Genomic DNA, 13,673 nt, shown 5'->3' on the forward strand with positions numbered 1-13,673 from the left:
CCCTTTGTGTGGTGAGAAGAGGGGTTAGGGCAGGAGTCCGTGAATTCTCCTCTGTCCTGGCCCTGCAGTCTTGGCCGTTCTAGAAGCAGAAGGAGGCTCGTGAAGGGTCCGGGACTTGCTCTGAGAAGAGCACACCTCAGTCACAGCATGTGAGGTCCTTTTAAACAATGGGGCCCAGAAGCGGGCTGCTCACACGTCATGGCCACGGGCTCCCTACCTTCTTTCTCTGGTTCCCCCTTTTCTCTGTAGAACTCAGGTTGTACCTCGAAGGCCTCTTCCAGCTTAGTGCGGGCGCCTGCTGCACCGGGTCAGTCCAGGGCCTCCTCCTGAGGGAGGGGATTGAGGGGGAGCCGGGAATGACATGGCTACAGTCCGAGGTTTGGGTACCGCTCTGTCCTCCATGGAGCCCTGTTAGGGTCCCCCACATTGGACACCTTCCGCTCCCCACTGGTGTCTACAGGGCGGCCTAGATTGAGCTCACCGATGAGACTCGGAGAAGGGATGACGCTTTGGGAGAAGCGTGGCAAAGAGGAAAAACAAGGGGTCTGGGAGGGACCGGTGGGACTTTGAGTCTCTGCTGTGCCTCACTCTGGCCTCAGGTGCTTTCTCTCTGATCAGACATCCAGCTCCGGGGCCACTGGGCTGGGAGGTGGGGCTCCTGGTGGCACCCAGGAGGGCGGGCGTCCAGCACTTGGGGTGGAACTCACGTGGGTATCCTTGCAAGTTGGGGCTGTGGTGGGGGAAGATAAGGGGGCGCCCCCATGTCCACACCACTCGAGGGTTGCAGTGGGGAAGGGCGTGCGGGGCACATGCGAAGACCCAGGCTCTTGTGTGGGAATGAGGGCTTTCATGGGCAGGGGTCCCTAGACTCCCCTGCAGGTGGCACAGAGGAGGTGGTCACGGCCATCCTCCTGCGTCCAGGCAGGACCACCCTTCCCTGGTCCCGGGCTGAGAGGAAGGCCTCGGTTGAAGGCGGTCCTGGCAGAGACCTGCCCTTTGAGAGGAACGCTTTTGGCTTCTTGTCTTCCCCTTCCTCTACCCCCTCCAGTAGTCCGTTCTGAAACCAGCCCACGCACCTCCACTGACTGCAGCCCCGTCCTTGGCGAAGTTGAGGAGCAATCAGCACCTCTTTCAGGTGCATGTTTGTGCCCTGTCCCCTCCCCTCTCCTCCCCACCTCTCCTTCTCTGGCTCCCACAGCACCTTCCCCAGCCCCATCTCCGTCTCTGCCCGGCCTCCTTTCCCCATCCCGGGTTTGGAGGAGCTGGGACTGGGCAGTAGGGTGGCCCTGGACTAGAGCAGCCAAAGGAGGTGGTACCATGGGGATGCCAACATCTGTGTCCAAGCCCTCTTCCCCCTGAGCTGCTCCTCCGAGTGGGGCCGTGGGGAAGGGTCTAGTCTTGGTCTGCATTTCGGCCAATACCAACCTCCCCCTCTCCCCTCCCCCTAAGGCCTTGCTTCTGCCTGTTGCCAGGTTCTGAGTGTAGTTTTTTCCAGAGGCCTCCAATTGTTTCCTAAAGAAACCTGATCCCAGAGCTCAGACAAAAGCTGGGGCCGCCAGAGAAGAAACCCCATTCTCTCCCTCTTTGTCCCAAACACCCCCACCTCCATAACCTCCCTGATTTGGATACTGGGTATGGGTTCCTGGACCGGCTGCCATCACCTAGGCAACAGGGGGCTTTGGTTGCCATGGTGACCCATGTGGGAGAAGCTGGGCAGCTGGGACAAAAGCCCCCACACCCTCCCTAACATTCCCCCCAATCCCCCTGAGATGATACTGAGACACATTCCATTAATTTGATTTCTGAAAGGCCTTTGGAGGGGAGAAGGGTCTCCTTTTTTGTGACGGGCTCTCTCTCCCTCCCTCCCTCCTTCGTGGTCTCCTTTTAACCCCAGATAATCCATGGTTGGTTTGAGCAGAGGACAGAGTTGAGTATGTGTGTGTGTCTTGGGGGTGGGGACAAGGTGGAAAGCCATGGGACACATTCCCTTTTACAGCCCGCCACTCCCCTTCCCCCACCCGAGGCCCTCCCTGCCCCACACCAAATCCGCTTCCCTTCATTTCCACTTGTTGATCTCATCCCAGGATCCCTCCCCCACTCTCTTTCCTGGGAACGCTGCCCGCTCTGGAGACCCTCCAAACCCCTGATTCCTGAGGCTGATTATACCAGGGAAACTTCTGCCCTTCTGCTGCTCACCCACCGCCCCTCTCCAGCCTCTCCCGTGCTGGGATGACTTGAGGGGACTTGAGGGGACAGAAATTGTTCTCTGAAATTTGGTTCATTTTTTGGCCCTTCTGACCGGCAAGGGAGGGTGGAGCGTGCTTTGGTCGGGGTGGGAGAAGCAGGCCAGGGGAGCAGGTTTTACGTTGGGTCTTTAATAAGTAGCTGGGAGAACGGTAGGGCTCTAGGCTGAGCAGTTCAGAACAAAGGGCTGGGAGGGGACTGGCTCTCTGGTCTGGTCTGAAATTTATCTGTAGGGGAAACACAATGGCATTAGCCTCCCTCCTGGGTGTGTTTGAAGTGGTGGTTTTGGTCACAGGGGTGTCTGAGTGTGTGTGTATGTGTGAGAGACTTTATTTAGGCAGACTAACACCGGGATTTCTTTATACCACCTATTTTCCAAGTCTCAGAGGAAGTGTCTGGGGATTGGAGTAGGAGAGATCCTGGAGCCAGAGCATATTAATTGCTTACTTAATTACTAGCTGAGTAGTTTATAAAAGCACTTCTTTCACCCCCAGGATCCTCACAGCCACACCATCAAGTATGCATTATTATTTTCCCTGTCTGACGAGCCTACCAGACTACAAAGCACAGAGAAGCAGCCGGCCCGTGGTCACAGCTAGGTTTTGAATGCAGATCCTTGGGTGCAAATTCCAGACTTTTTTTTTGCCAGTGCCTGTGGCCGATGTGAGTGTTTGAATGTGGATGAGGAGAGGGAGAGTCTGGGTTCTGGTGGCTCTGCACCTCAATGACAGTCCTTTTCCCCTTAATGTCTCCACCCACGTTGGTTTGTACCGCACTTTCTCTCTTTGAACCTCCTGGTGAAATTCATTTTTTAGGAAGAGGACAAGAAAGAATAGGCTGAGCCCGTGTGGCTCAGTTGGTTGGGCGTTGTCCCGTGCACCAAAAGGTTGCAGATTTGATTCCAGGTCAAAGGCACATGCCTGAGTTGTGGGCTCGATCTCCAGTAGGGGGCGTGCAGGAGGCAGCCCATCAATGTTTTGCTGTTTCTCTCACATCAATGTTTATCGCTCTCTCCCTCTCCTTTCCTCTCTCTCTAAAAATCAATACAGCCCTAACCGGTTTAGCTCAGTGGATAGAGCGTCAGCCTGCGGACTCAAGGGTCCCAGGTTCGATTCCGGTCGGGAGCATGTACCTTGGTTGCGGGCACATCCCCGCAGGAGATGTGCAGGAGGCAGCTGATCGATGTTTCTCTCTCATCGATGTTTCTAACTCTCTATCCCTCTCCCTTCCTCTCTGTAAAAAATCAATACAATATATATTTAAAAAAAAATCAATACAAATATATATATATTTTTTTAAAAAGAATAGGCTTATCCATAGCAAGAGAGAGGCAAGGGAGACATCTAAACTACAAGGTGGGGCAAAAGTAGGTTTACAGTTGTTCATATGGAAAATAATACAATAATAATCAATAATGCAAGAGTAAACTCTGTTTTGTGTACTCACAACTGTAAACCTATTTTTGCTCCACTCTGCATAGTGAGGACTAAGCCAGTAGAGTGGGTTCTCGGGAGGCAGGTGGAAGAGCCCAAGATGGGAACTGTACACAGAGCGATGGGCAAGGGCCCTGCTTGCTTGTGGTAAAGGCGTTCAGAAAGGTCGGGTTGGGTGAAGGTCTTCCATCTCTGTCTCCCAGGTGTGTCTCTGTCACACACTTGCCTTGACACGGGGACGTGACAGACATCACGAGGCCACGGAGTGCCTCCAGATAATTCCGTTAGTGGGCTTAGCATTGATTTCATCTTCCTGCACTCACTGCCCTTTCCCTGAGTCAGGGGCATATTCACTTACTAGGTGGGTGTCAGTTACGCGCTCTGTGCCCATGGGAGGGTGGTGGATACTGTTATGGTACCTGTTTGCATGTTGGCGATGGTGTCGTTTCATTGGGGAAAAGGTAACAATTCAACGAAGCAAACTCGTTTTCGTCCTGAACTGAGTCAACCTCTTGGCAGCACTTGAGCGGGCCGATTTACTCCCACCTCGGCTGCTGGAAGCCCACTCCTCTGGCCTCACCTTCTCAGCCCTTTGCCTGCTCCCTTTCCTCTGGACACATTTGCGTATTGGGGTTCTCAGGGACCTCTTATGTAATCCCCTAGGTCAGTGGTCGGCAAACTGCGGCTTGCGAGCCACATGCGGCTCTTTGGCCCCTTGAGGTAGCTCTTCCACAAAATACTGACTTCTGTGCATGGGCCACGAAGTTTCAATGGCACTGTACGTGCGCACCCACACGTGGTATTTTGTGGAAGAGCCACACTCACGGGGCCAAAGAGCCGCATGTGGCTCACGAGCCGCAGTTTGCCGACCACTGCCTAGGTCAGTGATGGCGAACCTATGACACGCATGTCAGAGGTGACACGCGAACTCATTTTTTTGGGTGATTTTTCTTTGTTAAATGGCATTTAAATATATAAAATAAATATCAAAAATATAAGTCTTTGTTTTACTATGGTTGCAAATATAAAAAAATTTCTATATGTGACACGGCACCAGAGTTAAGTTAGGGTTTTTCAAAATGCTGACACTGGCCTAGGTGATCCCATTCATTCCCATGATCTTGAAGCCCCAGCTTCTGAGTCCAGCTCCTCTGACACCAGCTGCCTCCTCCCCTGCCTCTCAGGCCATGACCTCGGCACGTTGGAAACGGAGCGCATCGTCTTCCCTGCCCAATTGCTTCCTCCACAGTCTCGCCTACCCTCTAACGGCACTGCCACCAACTCTTGCTCAGGCCAGAGATCCCTGCTCCCCCTCAGCCAGGCCTCATTAGTCCTGTGGATCCTACCACCAACACTGGGCTCAAGCTTGGCCATTTCTTACCGCCTTTGCTGCTCTGCCCATTCAAGCCTGCATGACTGCAGGAACTTCCTTACTAATCTCCCCATTTCTCTTCCTCTTTCAGTTCATGTCTGATAGCTGAAGTCCTGTGCAGCCTTCCCATTGTTTTAAATAGCCCACGAGCCCGTCACTGGGCCCACGGACCCTGTGATAGCCTGGCTGCCTCTTCAGCTCCCATTTCCACTGTCCTGTCCCCTCCTCAGCTCCGCTGGTCTTTCAGCTTCTCAAAATACAGCCAGCTCCTCACTGCTGGCCTTCCACACCTGATTCTCTGCTCCGTGGCTCCCCTTCCACTCTGCCTGGTTAACGCCTGCTCTCCTTCGGGCGTAGGTGTCATTTTCTCAGGAAGACTTTCCAGAGCCACCCAACTTAAAGTAGCCCCTCTCCCCAGCGTTGTCGCTCATAGGTTCCTGGTCTTCTCCTTCCATCCTGGTCTTCTCCTTCCATCCTGGTCTTCTCCTTCCATCCTGGTCTTCTCCTTCCATCAGTCTACGTTAGTCACTTGTGCTCACCTGTTTTCTTGCTCAATGTACACCTGCCCCACAGACTGTAAATCAGAGCCTGTTTCGCCCCTGCATACCCACTGTACATAGTTCTTTTTTTTTTTTTTTGGAATGGGACATTTAATTGTCTCTAGGGTGTTCCCAGGTTGGGGGTTGCGGGGCCTTTGGCAGAGCCCAGGCTAATGGAACCAACAAAGATGCCCATTAGCCAGTGCCAGGCAGGGTGGCAGTCCCAGGGCCAGGTTGAGACAGCCAGCACTTGGGCTGTTGCTTAAGACAATTTCTGAGACTACTGGGTCAGGAATGCTGCCTCTGAATGCGGAGAGGGGGTACAGGTAAAGGGAGGAGGAGAGGCTTGGGATGGGGGACAGGGCTCTGAGGGCAGAAGGTGAGGAGTAACAAGGAGTTGGTCACGAGGTCCTTCATGGCCCACAATTGCTGGGGGCAGGGGAATGTGGGGAGGGAATGCGGTTGGCCAGCCTGGGCTTGGCTCAGGCCAGTTTCAGGAACTCCTGCAGCGTGTTTTGTTCCACAGCCTCCACAAACAGCTCATAGTCCCCACAGTACTGGTCTCCATTAACAATCTGGGGTGGGGTGGCCTTGGGGTTGCCCGCCAAGGCTCGCATCTCATCCCATAGGGCGTTGTCCTGGGAGATGTCCACTAGCTGGTAGTGGATGCGCTTCCCATCCAGGATGCGGGTTACTTCGCTCTGCTGGGATTTGATTTCGCGTGACCCGGTGACCGACGTACTGTAGACTCGCAGGCCGCTCATGCTGCGGGCGGACGGACTGGCGGAGGAGCGGTGGTGGCTGCAGCTGGGAGACGCTGCTGCCGCTAGGGAGCGGTTTCCCACTGTACATAGTTCTTAGTAGGCGCCTGAGGAAGAGTTGATGACTCAGTGAGTGAAGATCGGGCATAAGCACTCAGAGCATGATGGTGATTGGTGGGGTCTGGGTCAGAGGGGACAATAGGACATTGGTGCTAGAGTAGGTGGGGGGGGGGGCGCTCCTGAGAAGGGCTGGGGGCAGCTCTGAAGAATGAGCAGGATTTGGGTGAGAGTTGGGGAAAGGTGGGAAGGAGAGGTCATTGTCCTCTGCAAAATTAGAATGTGAATGTGTAGGTGAAAGATGCTGCCCCTTAGCCCACAAATAGATAAACTCACCATCTTGCTCATTTCAGGATGTTTGGCCTTTGGGTTCCCTGAACCCTCACTCCTTGCCATCCCTCACCCCGCCCAGTACTAGCACACACGTGCACAAACACACAGACACTCAGCCTCCAGGGGAGCAGCCAAGCTGACCTGGACCATAGCTATAGGTGTGTTTGATGTAGATGCTGGGGAGATGGTGTCAAGAGAATCGTCAGAGACAGCCCCCTGTGGGCACATTCAGACGCTGTGAGGTGGGGACGTTACTGCAGGTGAAGAAGAGGCCTGGGATAGTTCCTGGACAGAAGCCAGTTGCTTCCTGATCTCTGGGTTGGTCTCCTTTGGTCCAGCCTGTTTGGCCTGGCCGGCACCACCCTCTCTGAGCCTCAGTTTCCCTGGCCGAGAATAGGAAAGCATTGCCCTGGGTCTCTCCGCCAGGGTTGGGTCACTCTGGGAGGCCTTTGCCGGCATCTTCCTCCACCCTGAGCCCTTGGCAGGATGCCGGGCAGGAGAACTGGGCCCCTGGATAGAGCAGGGACCTGGATGTTTGAGTCTCAGGCAGTGGCCAGGCTCACAGCTTGCTGCGGCTGCCATTCGGGTGGTCTTGCTTCGTGCTGACACCCCCCCCCCCCAGGACCTCCTACCCCTAACTAGCTGCTTTCTCTCCCCAGGGGCCGTCGCTTGATTTTCTCTGAGACAAGCCCACCCGTCCAGCAAGATAGAGTCCCTCAGGGTGACGGTTGATTTCCTGAAGGTGCCCTTCGGCTTGAAGAAGCCAGTGCTGAAGGAGGTGGCTGTGGGGCCCCCCCAAAGGCCCCAGCCTGTGGCCCTGGAGCGCTACAAGGCGCGGCGTTCCGACGCCATGGACACCGAGTCCCAGTACTCGGGCTACTCCTACAAGTCGGGCCACTCCCGCAGCTCCCGAAAGCACAGGTGACCCAGGTGGCAGAGTGAGGTGGGAGGTGGGAGGCTCCGGCGGTGGGTATGTGCGGGGGTGGTGGGGTGCGGGTGGTTGTGAGGAGACCCAGGTCCTCCCCTTGACCTTTCTGTGCCTGTTCCCCTGGCCCTGGCTGCAGGGACCGCCGGGACCGACACCGCTCTAAGAGCCGAGATGGGAGCCGCGGGGATAAGTCGGTGACGATCCAGGCTCCAGGGGAGCCCCTCCTGGACAATGAGTCCACTCGCGGGGATGAGCGGGTGAGTGCCAGGGGGTGAGGGGCAGGTCGGGTGTTTCCAGACTGACCCTGGCGAAGCGGAGGCCCACTAGGGGGGCGCGGGCTGGAACTAGGGGGCGCGGGCTGGAAGGCTGGCCCAGCTCTGGAAAGGGTGTGTGTCTGTCCCAGGGTCAGACACTGTTTCAGTGGAATTGAGGGACTCTCAGTAGAAATCCCTTTGGAAGCAGCAGTCTCCTTCTTCCTCATCTTCAGAGAGGTGGGGGTGACCTGGGCTGTGTAGGGGATTCCCTGGTTCCTCTGGCCAATGCTGGTCAGTCAGGCTCCTGGGAATCCAGCATAGGAGGGCGGGGGCTGGATGGGGCCTGGGGAATGGGCAGTCCTGAGTTTTCTTTGAAGCTTTCAGGCGAGGCCACGCTGGCACCCTCTGGTGTCGGCCTGCAGAACAGCATCGCCTGGGTGTTGGGTAAATGAGATGCGGGAGGAGTGGAGGGGGAAAGGGGAGGGAGGAGAAGTGAGGCCGGGGTGTGGAGCCGGGCTGGGAAGAGTATCCAGGACACGGATACTCCTGCTTTCACCTGGTGGCCCGCTGTGCTCACCTGCTAGGGAGGTCAGTAGGCAGAACACAGTGCAAGAACAGGGCAGAGCTAGGATGCGAGATGACTAGGTTGCCCGTGTCTCATTCCTCCTCTTCCTTCTTGAGAGCATCTTGTGGGGCAGGAGATTCCCAGCCCTTTTTTTTTTTTCTCACAAGAACTTGTGACTGACATTGGGAATTCCAGGGACAGATCAATACCGGATGCAAATGCTTTTTCTCCCTCTTCCGCAATCCTGCCTTCTTCCCGAGATTTGGGCTCTGAGTTCTTGAAGTGACTCTGAGGTTGCTGGGGTCCAACCCCAGCAGGTCCAGGGGTCCCCAAAGGTGTGGACGGAGTCGGCAAAGAAGGAATGACACGGAGACAGGTTCAGTTGATCAGCAGCCTCGCCAGGATGTCTAGCCAAGTTCTGGTCAGAATCTCCAGCGAAGTTCTGGTTAGGATCTCCAGCCAGGTTCTGTGTCCATGTTCTCTTGCTAGGTTCTCCAGCCAGGTTCTCCAGCCAGGTTCTGTAGCCATGTTCCCTCGCTAGGTTCTCCAGCCAGGTTCTGTCCAGGTTCTCCAGCCAGGTTCAGTCACCAGGTTCTAGTCATGTTCTCTTGCCATGTTCTATCCAGGTTCTGTAGCCAGGTTCTCTCTCTAGGTTTTTCAGCCAGGTTCTCTCGCTAGGTTCTGTGTAGGTTCTGTGTCCTGTTGTCTTGTTACATCTGTATTTATACCAGTTGATTCCAATCCTATCAATCTCTATTCCAAAGGTTAGGGCATTTCTTATCTCCATTCCAGGGAGTAAAGATTATGTAGCTTAAGCATGATTGTTCGTAGTTAAAGTGATTAATTACTCGCCTGGCACTTAGTTAAGGGGTTTTATTCCCTCCCTAACTTCAGGGGAAAATCCCTACCTGGGGAAACAACCTTTCTCAGAGAGGTGACCTTGGTTAAAACACATAGTGCCAAGAAGGTGAGCAAACATATTAAGAACAGTATGCCATATATGCCAGGTCCCTTGAAACAGCAAGGATGGACCGGCTCCCGGCATGAGGTGTGATAGGCTCACCTGCTGTTGGGAAGCGTTCCCAAGCCTTGGTCCTTGGGAAGTGCGGGCGATGTGTCTGGGTGAGGAGTGGATCCTGGCTCTTGAGCTGAAAGTGGTCAGTGCATCCACTTTCTCCTTTCAGGTCGTTCTCCTCTCTTGTCTGTGGGAGAGGAGCCTCCTCCGTCTCTTAATCACGGACTCTGCCAGGCAGGCCCCAGGGCTCAGGCGTGTAGCCTAAATCCCAGGTGTAGGATGTGACTCCATAGCCCAGGCTGTCCAGGAGTGGAGAGATGGACACTGCCCACTTGTCGTCTTGGGCTCCTCTGTGAGACGGCATGTAGCCTCTTAAGAGAAACAGCTTGAGTGGACCCCACTCAGAAAGGCATCTGGGGGGCCCCGGCCTGCCCACCCCCTTGCCTCCAGGAAGAGGCAGCCCTGTGCTGTGGGCATGGAGCTGGCCCAGCAGAGCTGGCTGGGCAGACCACAGAGCCCGGGCGGTCCTAGTCTGACCAGGTCCCCACACCTGCACTAATCATCCACCTCCCCATCTCCTCCCCCAGTGTCCCCTTTTCTTCACCACACTGCTTTTCTCACTCACCCCCTTAGTCAGAGCCTCGAGTGGCTCTCAGTGCCCGGAGGAGAGGCGTTTCTTGCTTCGCCTGGCATCGCAGGTCTCCTGTCTGCTTTGTCTGATGAGTGTGACCTCAGGTCCCAGTCACTGTCGAGTAGCTCCCTTGGCATCTCCCTTGTGCCCTCTGCTCTGAGGGTCACCTGTGCATGTGTAGTTCTGCTGCCCAGTGTGAAGGCCCCCAAGGCCCAGGCCTCAGGTGTCCTCTTGCAGAGGCCCGGCGTGGACGCAGTGCGCTCAGTCCTCGATGGCTGCATACTTGCTGATTACCCTCTCTTCTTCCTCCCTCTCCTCCCCCACGCTCCCCTCTGTCTTTCTCCCCTCGCCCTCTCTCCTGTTCTCCTCGCCCCCTTTGCTGTAGGATGACAACTGGGGGGAAACGACCACCGTAGTCACAGGTACTTCAGAGCACAGCATCTCCCATGATGACCTCACGCGGATCGCCAAGGACATGGAGGACAGTGTCCCACTGGACTGCTCCCGTCACCTGGGGGTGGCCGCTGGCACCACGCTGGCGCTGCTCTCCTTCCTCACCCCGCTGGCCTTCCTGCTGCTGCCTCCGCTGCTGTGGCGGGAGGAGCTGGAGCCCTGCGGGACCGCCTGCGAGGGCCTCTTCATCTCCGTGGCCTTCAAGCTGCTCATCCTGCTGCTGGGCAGCTGGGCGCTGTTCTTCCGCCGCCCCAAGGCCTCGCTGCCCCGCGTCTTCGTGCTGCGTGCCCTGCTCATGGTGCTCGTCTTCCTGCTCGTGGTCTCCTACTGGCTCTTCTACGGGGTGCGCATCCTGGATGCCCGGGAGCGCAGCTACCAGGGCGTGGTGCAGTTCGCCGTGTCGCTGGTGGACGCCCTGCTCTTTGTGCACTACCTGGCGGTGGTCCTGCTGGAGCTGCGCCAACTGCAGCCTCAGTTCACACTCAAGGTCGTGCGCTCCACTGACGGGGCCAGCCGCTTCTACAACGTGGGCCATCTCAGGTATGAGCGCCTGGGAGCCGGCAGCTGGGCCTGGGGTGGAGGCTGGGGCACCGCAGGGCGGGTAGTGCGACGATGGGGCTGGAGATGCTGGGCTGGGCGGGCCGTGTGGGAAGCAGTTCAGTACTTTGAACATGGGATGTTTTGACAGTGTTTGCGGCTTGATGCGCAGGGTCCTGGGACAAGATGGGGCGAACAGATGAACGGACAAGCAGAGAACTCAGAGAGGGGTGGGCCAAAGAGGCGAAAGCTGTGGCACAGACAGGCTTTTGGGAGTCGCTTTACTATTTCTTTCTTGGAGGTGCAGCCTCTTGTGATCACAGGGTGAGTGGTCACTGAGCTGCACTGGCCAGAGGAGGGACCCTCAGAGCAAAAGATAATGAGGGAAGCTCTTCAGCCCGCCCCACCCATACTGTGGGCAGGACGCTCCCAGACCCTGCAGAGTATCAGTAGCACTTCCTGATCCTATAGGGCAGTGGTCGGCAAACTGCGGCTTGTGAGCCACATGCAGCTCTTTGGCCCCTTGAGTGTGGCCACGAAGTTTCAATCGCACTGTACGTGCGCGCCCGCACGTGGTATTTTGTGGAAGAGCCACACTCAAGGGGCCGCAGTTTGCCGACCACTGCTATAGGGAATCTTGGGGGGAATCCTGAAAGGGATGAGTGACCCTTGGCTGGGGACCCAGGCCCACTGCCCTTTCTCCCCTGGGCTTCAGTACGGCAGGGAAGGACTAGGAGGCCCAGCCCTGGGGAAGGCGTGGGAACCGGGTAAGTAGACCGCAGGCCCTGAGCCAGGCTTCTTGGAAGCAGCTTGTCCCTGTCCTGTGTCCTTTCCTGCCCTACCAACCTGCCCTGATGTCTCCCCTCCCCTGCGCCCCTTGTCTGTCCCTTCTCCCTTCCCCTCCTGTGTCTCCCCCACAGCATCCAACGCGTGGCAGTGTGGATCCTGGAGAAGTATTACCATGACTTTCCCGTCTACAACCCTGCCCTTCTCAACCTGCCCAAGTCCGTCCTGGCCAAGAAAGTGTCTGGCTTCAAGGTGTATTCCCTCGGAGAGGGTGAGCGGCCCTGCTCCTCAGCCCTCCTGGTCTCTTCCCCAGCAGGACTCCAAGCTACCTCCGCCCTGTTCCTCTCGCCCCCTCCTTCCCTTGCTTTCTCCTTTCCTCGGCCCTTGTCCCAGACGCTTCTGTTCTGTCCTTTGCCTTGACTCCAGGTGGCTGGTCTTAGCTGCTGATCCTACTTGCTGTCCCTTTATGCCATGGTGTATCCCCCAGTCTGGCTCCTCTGCGTCTGCTCATCTGCCCTGGTCCTAAGCCCTCGGCTCTCTGAGCTCCAGAACCTCCTGCACTGGCGAGGAACTTGTGCAGAGCTTCTGCCGCCAGTGCCACCTGTTTTCCAGTGGGCCTCTCCCAGAAGTGGCCACCAGGGTTGGGAACAGGAAGTAGTGTTGGGGTGGTCACAGCTGCCTCAGATGTGTCAGATTGCTGTCTCCAGACTTCCTGCAGCGAGAAGCAAGGCCATGCTCCCAGGTGACCATCTCCTTTCTGTCCTGCTCCTGTGCAGAAAACAGCACCAACAATTCCACGGGCCAGTCCCGGGCTGTGATTGCTGCGGCAGCCCGGAGGCGGGACAACAGCCACAATGAGTACTACTACGAGGAGGCAGAGCACGAGCGGAGGGTGCGCAAGCGGAGGGCCAGGTAGGTCCCTGGGGGGCAGTAGGTGTGGATGGGCTCAGGAGAGGAGGACCATCGGGTTCTGTAACTATTGGAAATAGACAGGTGAGCAGTGATAAGGGTGAGGGTGTATATTCGGGTTCTGTTGCTGCCAAAGCAAATCACTATGAAGGCAGCTCTGTCAAACAACGCACATCTGTTCCCTCACAGCCCCTGTGTCAGGTGGGGTTCATCGGACCTCCATTCAGGTCTCACAGGCTGAAATTTGAGCCTGGGTCGTCTTCCAGGCTCACTGGTTGCTGGCTGAACCTGGTCACCTGGCCTTGTAGGCAGTTCACAGCATGCAGTTTGCTTTCTCCTTGAGGGGCCCTCTAGCCTGAAAAACTGCTTTCAAAGGGCTCACACGAAAAGATCAGGTCCACCATAACAATCCCGTGTTTTATTTATTTATTTATTTATTTATTTATTTATTTATTTATTTTCAGATGAGAGGTAAATCTCTTTTTAAATTTATTTTATTATTGAGAGTATTACCCATCTCTCACCCTTCCCAGGCCTTCACCTGTTTATTGTCTGTGTCCATGGGCGATGACTAACTTGTACTTCTAAATCCCTTCACCTTTTTCACTCATCCCCCCAACCATCGCCCACTTGGCAACCCTCAGAATGTTCTCTGTATCTGTGAGGCTGTTTCTGTTCTGCTTGTTTATTTTTATTTATTTATTTATTTATTTAATTTTTATTGATTTCAAAGAGGAAAGGAGAGGGAGCGAGAGATAGAAATATCAATGATGAGAGAGAATCATTGATTGGCTGCTTCCTGCACGCCCCCTACTGGGGATCGAGCCCGAAACCTGGGCATTTGACCTGACGGGGA

At 55.7% G+C, this 13,673-nt stretch overlaps 2 protein-coding genes across 2 annotated transcripts in view; one reads left to right on the forward strand and one right to left on the reverse strand.

Annotated features, from left to right (window-relative positions):
• VANGL2 (VANGL planar cell polarity protein 2) overlaps positions 1-13,673 on the forward strand; it is a 29,497-nt gene that overhangs the window by 8,877 nt on the left and 6,947 nt on the right. Inside the window, exons 2-6 of the mRNA XM_036344348.1 lie at positions 7,399-7,660; positions 7,804-7,924; positions 10,518-11,125; positions 12,043-12,179; positions 12,685-12,820. Coding sequence (XP_036200241.1) covers positions 7,590-7,660; positions 7,804-7,924; positions 10,518-11,125; positions 12,043-12,179; positions 12,685-12,820 — 1,073 coding nt within the window. The 5' untranslated portion in view covers positions 7,399-7,589. The remainder of the gene's footprint in view (positions 1-7,398; positions 7,661-7,803; positions 7,925-10,517; positions 11,126-12,042; positions 12,180-12,684; positions 12,821-13,673) is intronic.
• Positions 5,996-6,387, reverse strand: LOC118673485 (SH3 domain-binding glutamic acid-rich-like protein 3). The gene has a single exon (XM_036344349.1). It carries the CDS (start codon positions 6,350-6,352, stop codon positions 6,071-6,073), a length of 282 nt encoding a protein of 93 aa, XP_036200242.1. The 5' UTR covers positions 6,353-6,387; the 3' UTR covers positions 5,996-6,070.

The sequence above is a fragment of the Myotis myotis genome, unplaced genomic scaffold, assembly GCF_014108235.1.
Source record: "Myotis myotis isolate mMyoMyo1 unplaced genomic scaffold, mMyoMyo1.p scaffold_m19_p_18, whole genome shotgun sequence".
In the NCBI taxonomy this organism is placed as follows: Eukaryota; Metazoa; Chordata; class Mammalia; order Chiroptera; family Vespertilionidae; genus Myotis; species Myotis myotis.